General features: G+C 41.2%; 1 protein-coding gene across 1 annotated transcript; it reads left to right on the top strand.

Moving 5' to 3' along the window:
- The first annotated feature begins 201 nt into the window (after positions 1-201).
- LOC115026145 (putative hexokinase HKDC1) lies at positions 202-10320 on the top strand. The gene is made up of 21 exons (XM_029458793.1): positions 202-856; positions 1889-2051; positions 2167-2324; positions 2432-2554; positions 2653-2748; positions 3218-3317; positions 4007-4190; positions 4283-4438; positions 4513-4746; positions 5019-5160; positions 5320-5476; positions 5596-5744; positions 5855-5974; positions 6071-6166; positions 6637-6736; positions 7261-7364; positions 7488-7651; positions 8268-8423; positions 8666-8753; positions 9289-9434; positions 9592-10320. Exons 1-21 carry the CDS (start codon positions 794-796, stop codon positions 9719-9721), a joined length of 2829 nt encoding a protein of 942 aa, XP_029314653.1. The 5' UTR covers positions 202-793; the 3' UTR covers positions 9722-10320.
- The last annotated feature ends 732 nt before the right edge of the window (positions 10321-11052 follow it).

Raw genomic sequence — 11052 nt, forward strand, 5'->3', positions numbered from 1 at the left:
TTTACCCCCTTTCTGTTTTCTTTTAAATGTTTGTTAAAATCATCTCATAAATATATTTTATTAGCTGTCACATTCTTCATTGTAGCTTTTTGATGTTCAAATGTCTGCACCATTCCACCATAAGGTGTTGTGCACCATTTTATACACGTTTTCACAACATCCAGTCGTTTCTGTTTCGTATCTTTGGAGACTTGGGGATCTACACGAGAATGTAAAATAATGTTTTGTGAGTTTGTGCAATGTTTGGCTGCACAGCAGGAGTTCAAGGAGTTGAGCTGCTGCTTGTTATTCCTTCAAGTGCTTGTGTACATCCTTAAAATTCCAAAAATATACAGTTTATGGTGTTAGTGGTATCGTTAAGTTAATGGATAACGTTAAAAAAACAAAACATAGTTATGGGTCTGAGTTAAAATGAATCTTACTCATTTCCATGACCTTTGCTGAGTCCTTGCTAATATTTTGGTGTTTCGAGTTCTCTGCAGAAGAAGACAGGACTGGCGGTAAAACGGAGAGATTGGAGGACATAATGTGATCATGGGGTTTGGCTTGTTGTTAATCATTGATTCAAAGTGGAGGTTGGTCTCTGCTCAGTGGACTGAAGTCAGTGAGAACAAAACAAGACTGCCAGGAGGGAGAAGCAACAGACTGTATTTTACTTTGTGCACACACTGAACGTGATTTCCTTCATCATTTCATTGGAGTGTGTGCAGGTGCATTGTGCACTGACAGAGAAACACAGACTCAATAACGAACCAAGGTGGTGTGTGTGTGTGTGTGTGTGTGGCACATCAAGATGTTTGTGGTTCACCTTGTTTGCTCCTTCTTCTCTAAACTCCAGGAGGACCCCACAAAGAAGGTAAGATCTGCTTCTCAACTTCAACTAAAAATAAAAAGACGACTCTCGTGCTACAGACGAGGTATTCTGACGAGATTGACAAAGATTGCTGTAATATATTCAAACTGACAATTTTCTTTAAAAATAGTCCATTTGTGATTTACCAAATTTGCTAAATTCCCATGCAAAAAGGTATTAATGACCTTACTTTAACTGACAATTCATAAGTTCAACAAAAAGATTTACTAGACTTGATATTTCAACATGTTAAATGTGCACGTCTCACTTATTGCTCTAATGTTCTGCTTCATAATTCAGTGTGCGAAATTCTGGCAGGATTTATTATAGTGAAAGGATTTAAAAAATTAAAATATGAAACATCCTGATATTTGTGTTTTTGCAGATTTGCAAACACTCCTGCAATTTTCTTTACCAATTGATTAGTTGGTGATAGTCAGTGCTGTCACAAGATGATCAGAGTTACTGTGTTACCATTCGTTTCTCTTGAGCAATCATTAACATCTTTCCCCTAGCTGGCAGTGTCACTGCTCCTGTCTCTGTGCAGATGGGATCAACACACACACTCACACACACACTCTCAGGGACAAAATATTGACACTCCCCATAAGGAACACGGCACATTCACACTCAAACGCAAATACAGTGTGACACGCAGCCGGGCGCATTGCCCCTTAAACATGACCCCACAGTTTACAGGGTTTTTTAACACTTTTATTTCCAACCATCCCACTAAGTCCTTTGTGTCCTATCTACTGTCATGTGCCACATCCTGGGTTAAGTTACTGTAAACAACAAAATGACCTTTGAGCTTTTGATAAAAGCATTAAGAGTTTAGCACATGATGCAACAAACCTGGTGACATACGACACAAGCAAACCTTCATTTGCTGATAATAAATAAGTTCTCATAAAGTCCAGATCTTCACAACTATGATGTGAATGTACCCCAATGTTTCTGTCTTTAGTGCGCCTCATTTCTCTTCACTTCTGTTTGCTGAGCGTTTCCTCTTTCTTGTCTTTCTTTTCATTTCAGGTGGACAGGTTTCTCTATGCCATGCGTCTCCACGACGACCAGTTAAGTGACATCTCGGCTTGTTTCCAGGCAGAAATGAAGAAGGGGCTTTCAGCGGAAAGCAACGCCGCAGCAGCGGTGAAGATGCTGCCAACACACGTGCGCTCCACTCCTGATGGATCAGGTAACTCCCATTATGGTCACACTTTTTCAGGCTGTTGTGTAGGTCGATGTATTCTGAAGACACGGATGTACAGTGCAATACGGATCATGTTTGCCTCTCTTCTCCACTCCTGCAGAGAACGGACAGTTTCTGGCGTTGGATCTTGGAGGCTCCAGGTTTAAGGTGCTCCAAGTTAAAGTGAGAGAGGGCACTGGGATTAGGAAGGGAGGAGTGGAGATGGAGGAGAACACCTACCCCATACCTGAGGAGCTACTCACTGGGAGAGGAACAGAGGTAAGAAGGAGAGAAACAAGGCGAGGTGGACTTCTTGAGGCCAAACACACGGAACACTTTCAGCCTTCTTGACTTTCTTCCTGTCTTCTCTCCATCTCTGTCTGCAGCTATTCGACCATGTGTCAGAGTCTCTGAAGGACTTCCTGCATGAGAAGAACATCAGTTTGGAGAAGAAACATCCTCTGGCCTTCACTTTCTCTTTCCCCTGTGAACAGTCCGCCTTGAATCAGGTAATGACACACTACATGCATCTGCTTTTCATGACCTGCGCCTGCAGTATATGTTACTTTTTGACTATTTTCTTATTATTTTCTCTCTTTCTTTGTAGGGATTATTGTTAAACTGGAGTAAAAACTGCCGGGCTCGAGGCCTTCAGGGTAAAGATGTGGTCCAGGCCCTCAGAGGGGCTATTGACAGAACGGGGGTAGGACGCCTGCATTCACTACAGTATGCACAAGCTACTACCTGTATATGACCTGTTTCATATTTATCAGGCAGGCCAGTACATGTACTGAGACATGACGATTAATGAGGAGCTCATTCTTCTGATTATCATACACACTTTTCATCAACTTAGAGCCAGAGATGTGGACTCGAGTCGTTTCGATGACTTGACGACTCGACTTGTGTTCATTTGATGTTTTCAGTTTAAATAATAAAAGAGAGACATTTCACTGAATGTCAATATTTATAACACAAATGTAATTAAATGTCATACTTTAGATAAATAGTTCAACAAAACATTATTAGACTGCAGTATCTTTAGGGGGGGACTCAACTTGACTCGACTTTACATAACCTGTGCGAGCTGCACCTCTGAAACACTTCCTTCACTATACAAGATACTGCGTCTGATGTTACGTCATCCTTATACTCTGTAATTCACGCTGCAGGGTATGGATGTAGAGGTGTTAGCCATGGTTAACGACACCGTAGCAACCATGATGACCTGCGGCTTTGATGACCAGCACTGTGAAGTAGGACTCATCGTTGGTGAGTACATTCATCTCAGGAGTAGAGATCTTCAGATGTGTGCGTGTGTGCGTCAGATAAACATCCATTTTAGTGTTTAGTCTTTATCTTTGTGTCAGATTCGTCTTCTTTACGCTCTCTGTGCATGTACTGTTTCAAAGCGTTGCTGTGTATGTTGTACTGCTGCTCCCTCTAGTGGTTCTGTGTTAATGCATGTGTGTGAGGGAGTGATTGTTTCGTACTCTGTGCATCATTTTGAACTTTTTGAGTGGACGTTTTTGGACGACAGAGTAAAGTTAGTTAAAGATTGAGATTTATAAGGTTGGATTAGTTTCAACCAGAGGTGGACAAAGTACTCAGATCAGTACCACAGTGTAGTAAAAGTACTGCATTCAAAACTTTACTTAAGTTAGAGCACAAAAGTATTAGCATCAAAATATGCTTCAAGTACTAAAATCAAAGTACTCATTATGCAGAATGACCCATTTCATAATTATATACATTATATTATTGCATTATAACCACTAAAATCACTTTAAAGTTGCATCTGGTGAAGGTGAAGCTTTATATTTTACTATACTGCCGGTAGCTTGTGAATTTACCAAGGGATCAATATAGTTTTTAAAAACAAAGTCCAGTTGCTCGTGATTATTTAAAGATAGAAAATGTTTCTTTGACTTGTATTAATAAGCGTGTGTTTGTGTGTTTAGGTACGGGCACCAATGCGTGCTACATGGAGGAGCTGCGTCACGTTGACCTGGTGGAGGGAGACGAGGGCAGGATGTGTGTGAACACTGAGTGGGGAGCCTTCGGAGACGACGGGGCTCTGAATGATTATATCACTGAGTTTGACAGGGATGTGGACGCAGCCTCCAACAACCCTGGAAAACAAATGTGAGGGCATCGTCCGGCTTTGTCTCATCATGTGACACGTTACGGCACAATATCAACCTTAAACCCTTCTGTTTCTGATTTCCTAATTGTAGCCTAGAGAAGATGGTCAGTGGGCTGTATCTGGGCGAGTTAGTGCGGCTGGTTGTTTTAAAGATGGCAAAACTCGGACTACTTTTTGATGGACATGTGTCTGATGCCCTGAGGACGAAAGGGAAGATAACCACTGCACATGTAGCAGCCATGGAGGAGTAAGTTGTCGATCTGTCCGTCTTTCACACTTCCTCTGTGTAAAAGCAAGTGACACCAGTCATGTCTATTTCAGATACAAAGATGGTCTGAAGAACACCAGAAACATTCTCGTGGATCTTGATTTGACCCCTACATCTGACGACTGTGTGGCTGTCCAACATGTCAGCACCATAGTGTCCTTCCGGTCCTCAAATCTGGTGGCTGCAGGACTGGCTGCCATCTTGACTCGAATTAAGCAAAACCGGAATTTGAGGACGTTAAGGATCACTGTAGGAGTGGACGGGACTGTGTACAAGACGCATCCACGGTAGGTTTTAATGGAAATGTTTACCAAAAAGCTAAATCATATGCACATCTATTATCCTCCTTGCTAGTCCCATTCTAATAGCAGATACCTTGAATTATCATCACATTGTTACGACCTGTAAAACCACATTTGTTTCTAAATTAATGTAATTAGGTTGAATAAGCCTAATGTGGAACTGTTCTCGCAGCCTTCTGTAATATAGTAATAGTATGGTGAAATAATGTTGTTGTCGCTGCTCCAGATTATCAATAGAGGTTAAACATTCATTTCAGATATCCTAATCGTCTCCATGAAGTAGTGCGGCGGCTGCTTCCTGAGTGCGATGTCAGGTTTGTCCTCTCAGACAGCGGCAGCAGCAAAGGAGCTGCTCTGGTAACAGCAGTCGCCCAACGACTGGCATCACGAAGGCGAAAGGTTAGGATGCGGTGTGTGTGTTTCTGGACTGTGTGTAGTTTGTGTCTTTACAAGTGTACACATTTAGAATCGAAATAAAAGTTGTGTTTAAACTGCTAATTACATATACTACTCCCCAACACTGCTGGTATGATACACTATCGCTTACGTGCGTCGCAGGTGGATGAGACGCTGTCGCCCTTCAGACTGAGCCAAGAGCAGCTGCAGTTGGTGAAGACGAGGATGAGGGCGGGGCTGGAAGCAGGGCTGAAGAGCAAAGGCCCTTCTGCTATCAAGATGCTGCCTTCTTTTGTGTACAGTACACCTGATGGCACGGGTCAGAAACTACAATTAATCACACAATAAAACAATTAGAAGTTGCTTCAAAGTTGAATACATTTAACTGAATCATATAAAAACAGATCATCTGTAAGATAATTGTTGTTTTTCCTCCAGAGCACGGAAAGTACCTCGCCTTGGGTCTGGGAGGAACAAACTTCAGAGCGCTGCTGGTGAACTTTAAAAAAGGTCTGCAACAGAACTCACAACTTCACCACAAGATCTACACCATACCGCTGGAGATAAAGCAGGGAAGTGGAGAAGAGGTAGGATATATTGCTTTAGTGTTATTACTGAATGATCCACAGAAGGACTTACAGATTACATGAAACCAGGGCTTGAAAATGAATTTGTGCTTCCACTTGTCTGTCTCTAGTTGTTTGATCATATAGCACAGTGTGTAAGTGACTTCCTGGACTACATGGGGATGAAGAACGCTCGTCTTCCTGCAGGCTTCACCTTCTCTTTCCCCTGCGAGCAGACAGCTATTGACAGAGTGAGTCTGGACATGGTGTGGTTTTTTTTTTTTATAGGAATAGCAACCAAATGATCAAAGTTTGTAACCTGTTCCAACCTTTGTATGTTCCTATAGGGCACATTGGTGAACTGGACCAAAGGCTTCAAGGCCACAGACTGTGAAGGACATGATGTAGTCAGCATGCTGAGGGAAGCCATCAAGAGACGCAACGTGAGTCAAACAGAATAGATCAACAGGAAGGCGATGCAGGGCCGGCAAAATATGTTGGCTTTTTTATTTTTATTTAGCCACAACAATAAAGGCTTTTTAATATCTCCTTCCTCATTACTTGTTCTGATATCACCTTCATGTGTATCCTGTGTTTTCCCTGTTTTTCGAGAGCACCCGACACACCCTTCATTTAAGTCTACAGAGCAACCAGTTTTATTATGATGATCTGCGTTTTGTCAAATGAGGTGATGCCATAATCTTCCCTATGTGTTTGTTTACGTCGCACATGTACAAGCAAAGAGCCTGTAAAATGCTGAGTTAACAAACCCTCGCGTAGCAGCACAAACAGCCGTCTTCTGTCTCCCCCACCAAAGAGCACATTGTCTTGGATGTTAAGTGATGTATTCAATTCTTGTTCTTTTTATGTACTGCACGTGTGTGTTTGTGTGTACACACATGCATGTTTATAGGATTTTGACGTGGACATAGTAGCGGTCGTGAATGACACAGTGGGGACGATGATGAGCTGTGCGTATGAAGACCCGCAGTGTGAAATCGGACTGATTGCTGGTATGTGACCTTCAGAGTGTTTACATTTACAAGTGATGACATTTTGGGTTGTTGTCAGTGACTATAATAACATTGCATGTTTGTGTGTGTTGCTCAGCACACTGGAGTTGTGCCTCTAAATAAGCTACGGAGTTTTATGTGCAGTACATATTCTGTATTATTCCTTTATTGTTAATGTCATGTTTTATCCGTGGAGGAGGAAGTAAATGTAGTAATACTGCAGTGTAGAAATACTGTGTTGCATACGGCCCGTACGGCCCATTAATATCAATTATATAGCCTATATATTTTTTTTGTATTACTATATATACTGCCGAGTAGCTTTTGTATTTCAACAAGGGATCAATAAAGTTTTATCTTAAGTCAGATGAATGTAGTTCAGTAAAAAGTACAGTATATGCTTCTGAATTGTAGTAGAGTAGAAGTACAAAGTAGCAGCAAATGGAAATACAAGTACTTGAGTAAATGTACTTAGTTACTGTCCACCACTGTGTTCTGTATAAATCTGTGAATGTGTTTCACAGGAACGGGCACTAATGTTTGTTACATGGAGGAGCTGAAGAACATTGAGAAGACTGAGCAGAAGAAAGAAGAAGAAGAAGAGATGTCTGAGGGAGAGGAGGGAAAGGTAGAAGAAGTCTAATAAAATACTCTGTGTGTAGTTTGTCAGTGAGCTGTGGCGGTTTTTAAATGAATCTTTGGATGATGATCAATATATATTTAACCCCTCATTTGTTTCTGCTCCCTGCAGGATGATGGGACAGAAAGAGAGAGAGTGGAGGGGGATGCTAAGACACCAAAGATGTGCATAAACACAGAGTGGGGAGGTCTGGGTGACGATGGCGCTCTGGAAGACTTCATCACACTTTATGACATCGAAGTCGACCGAAACTCACTGAACCCCGGAAAACAAAGGTGTGTGTGTGTGTGTGTGTGTGTGTGTGTGTGTGTGTGTGTGTGTGTGTGTGTGTGTGTGTGTGTGTGTGTGTGTGTGTGTGTGTGTGTGTGTGTGTGGATTTGAACACAGTAATTTATCTGTGTTTCTTTGCATATACAGTATATGGGGACATACTTTTTGAAAGTTTATGTTAATCATGTGTTTAGGCCACATATTACTTGTATACTTTTATTAATTGGTGGAAAAGGTATTCAGATCTTTGAATTCAGTAAAAGTAGTAATGCCACAGTGTATAAATACTCTATTACAAGTAAAGTTGTGCATTCAAAATGTTACTTAAATAAAAATACAAAAGTATTAACATCAAAATATACTTAAAGCACCAAAAGTAAAAGTAGTTATTGTGCAGATTTGCCCGTTTCAATCATATATTATTGGACTAATTATTGAAGTACAGCACTTGAGTAACTGTACTTTACATTCCTCCACTGCTTTGATGCACCACACATGTTTGTGTCTCCTGCTCCAGTCATTCTATACATTTTCAGATCTATTTGAGCTGATTCGCAACTTGAGCAGGTCACATGTTCTTTGTGGATCTGACACATGATCTATGTCTTTGTGAGTGAGCAGGTTTGAAAAGCTGACCAGTGGGATGCATTTAGGAGAAGTTGTTCGACAGGTATTATTGGATTTAACCAGAGGAGGCTTGCTGTTCAGAGGACATGTCACAGAAGCTTTAAAAACACCCGGAATATTCCAGACCAAATACCTGTCACAAATAGAGAGGTAGGAGAAACTGTGTGTGTTTGTATATACTACAGTATGTTTGTGTTTGCATGCAAGACTGCATGTACAAATGTATGCATATCTCTTTCAGATCATTTCCAAATGCACAGAATAAAAGTTTTCAACCTATTCAATGATGCCTTTTTAAATCTGCAAATGATTTCTCCATTTTACCACACACGCCAGGGGAGAATGTAAGTGTGTATTTTACTGTAATGTGTGTAACTGTTGTCTTCCCCTAGTGACCGCCTGGCTCTACTGCAGGTCAGATCTATTCTCCAACAGCTGGGGCTCGACAGCACCTGTGATGACAGCATCATCGTCAAAGAGGTATAAAGTCATGTTTGTACAGGGACAGATGTTTCAGTACAATGTCAGACTTTTAGCCAACTTTTATACCTGTGAGTTCTTTAAGTAAAATGCCATTTTAAGGACATAATGTTTGCTTATACTGTAACCGACGGCTGTGCAGGACAAACAGATATTTGAAGCAATTGTGTGATGTGAATGTTTTGATGTTTTGTTGGTGATTGCTCTGGTTGAAGGTGGGCCAGAGCTTTGATGGGAATTTATTAGGTCACATTTTCATCTACCAATAAGAATGTTAAGGTGTAATTTGTCCCGCCCTAACAGGAAGAGGTCTTTAATAAGTCAGACTTAAGCCTGCTGAGCCAGTGTACCTTGTTAACAATGGTTAAAAGTAAGCATTTAGATGTAAAATATCATTACTCTGCAACCCTTTGGCCTATTTCTTGTCTCCACTTTCTCTCAAATGCCAGAGTGAGGTTAAGAGTTTATATGTTGACACACTTCCCTGAGCAAACTGTGGTAAGTGTTGCAATAAAGGGTTTTCATTGTTATGCAGGTGTGTGGAGCAGTGTCACATCGTGCAGCGCAGCTGTGTGGGGCAGGAATGGCGGCCGTGGTCGATAAGATCAGAGAGAACCGAGGAGTGGACCATCTGAACATCACTGTAGGGGTGGACGGGACACTCTACAAACAGCATCCACAGTGAGTTGTCTTTATTTGTTGTAGTTATGGTGTGCTACAGGCACAACAAATACTTTAGAAAGCATTCAGTTTAATGTAATATATATTTTAAACTTTAAACTTCAAATGACTTTATAAAAACTAAATGGTTTATTCCTTCTGCTGCTGCTGTTTGTAGTTTCTCTGGAGTCCTCCAAGAGACTGCTAAAGTGTTGTCTCCTCGGTGTAATGTCACCTTCCTGCCATCGGAGGGCGGCAGCGGGAAGGGAGCCGCCCTCATCACAGCCAGGCAGAAGATGGAGCTGTAACTTCACATGAGTATAAGAAACATTAAAGGTATTTCTCTCATAATTTGGAATACCAATTGTCGTGTGATGGTCTGTGAGAGCGGCAGACCGGCGTCAAGTGTTACTTCAGATACAAATGGATTCACCAACAACTTCTTGTCAACCTGACATCAAGGAGCCTCACCAGTTTATCACTGCGTGATCCCTCAGTCCTCCCACCCACGAACACAGTCATCTGTGCTGCTCATTATTATTATTTAAGTTTCTTACGTTATGTTTTTTTATTTGTGTTGATTACATGACTTTTGTATTCACTTATAATGCTTTTTGAGGTGATTCCTTCTATTACTCTGTAGATTTATTAAACAAATTCAAATTTCACCTGGACAACTTGCTGCTTTTTGTTGTTGTTGTTGTGTAACTGTTGTAAATTGTGTGACCAGCTAAATTGGGAGCACTGCTGCCATCCAGGGATTAACTTCTGGTTCTCAATAATATTTTAAAATGGATTCAAATGAATGGATTTTGGCAACATGACATCAAAAAACGTGTATTTGTCTGTCGAAAATCTCATTGTATTGTCGTCCTCTCTATTGGTTTCAAAATAAATGTATGACTGGCAGAGCACAAATATTCGTTTCTTGACCCATTTTTTGGTATTTGAGGTTTTCAAACTTCAAGCCCTTTACTTTCAAATCACTACCAAGTCCCATCGACAGCTGCACGGTCACATGCCGGTGTTAGCCATGAACTGATTAGACTCTCTGCCTTTGATACCAGGACTGAGGACTCAGATCTGGAAGAGAAAGAACGCTCACAAATCACACAATGCAACCTACACAAGGTTAACACTTCAGGTGACACCAAAACTGTACATCTGTACGTGGGGTGGGATTTTTGTGAAGAACTGAATAGTCTCTTCACTTCTGCTCAAACACGCACAAAGTTCCGACAAATATGAGTTAGTATTTGCTTAATATGATCAATTTAGACGACGTAATTGTGTATAACAATATCTCAATATAATATATATAGTGAATTAGCGGGCAGCCCACGTTGGAAGTTTAACGAGTTTAAGTGTGCGTGTGTGTGTTTGTCAGAGAATCTCAGTATTGATGAAGGAGGAGGATTGGAATGCCGCTCTCCATATTTCCCAACAATAGCAACAACCAGCGCTGTGTTCGGTCTGCACTGACTCTGTCGTTGTGACCGCCTGTCTGTCTGCCTGTCTGTCTGTCTGCCTGTCTGTCTGTCTGTCTGCCTGTCTGTCTGTCTGTCTGTCCTGATATTTTAGCTGAAATAACAGTACAGACAGAAACGTGGATAAATCCACAGGAAGACATCACATTTTT

The sequence above is a fragment of the Cottoperca gobio genome, chromosome 3 (assembly GCF_900634415.1).
Source record: "Cottoperca gobio chromosome 3, fCotGob3.1, whole genome shotgun sequence".
Lineage (NCBI taxonomy): Eukaryota > Metazoa > Chordata > Actinopteri > Perciformes > Bovichtidae > Cottoperca > Cottoperca gobio.

Excerpts from the sequence above, each read along its gene's own strand:
- LOC115026145 (XM_029458793.1), top strand. The coding sequence starts at position 794 with ATGTTTGTGGTTCACCTTGTTTGCTCCTTCTTCTCTAAACTCCAGGAG. Across the intron at positions 3,318-4,006 it reads TGAAGTAGGACTCATCGTTG|GTACGGGCACCAATGCGTGC; the intron begins GTGAGTACATTC and ends TTGTGTGTTTAG. Across the intron at positions 5,745-5,854 it reads AGCAGGGAAGTGGAGAAGAG|TTGTTTGATCATATAGCACA; the intron begins GTAGGATATATT and ends GTCTGTCTCTAG.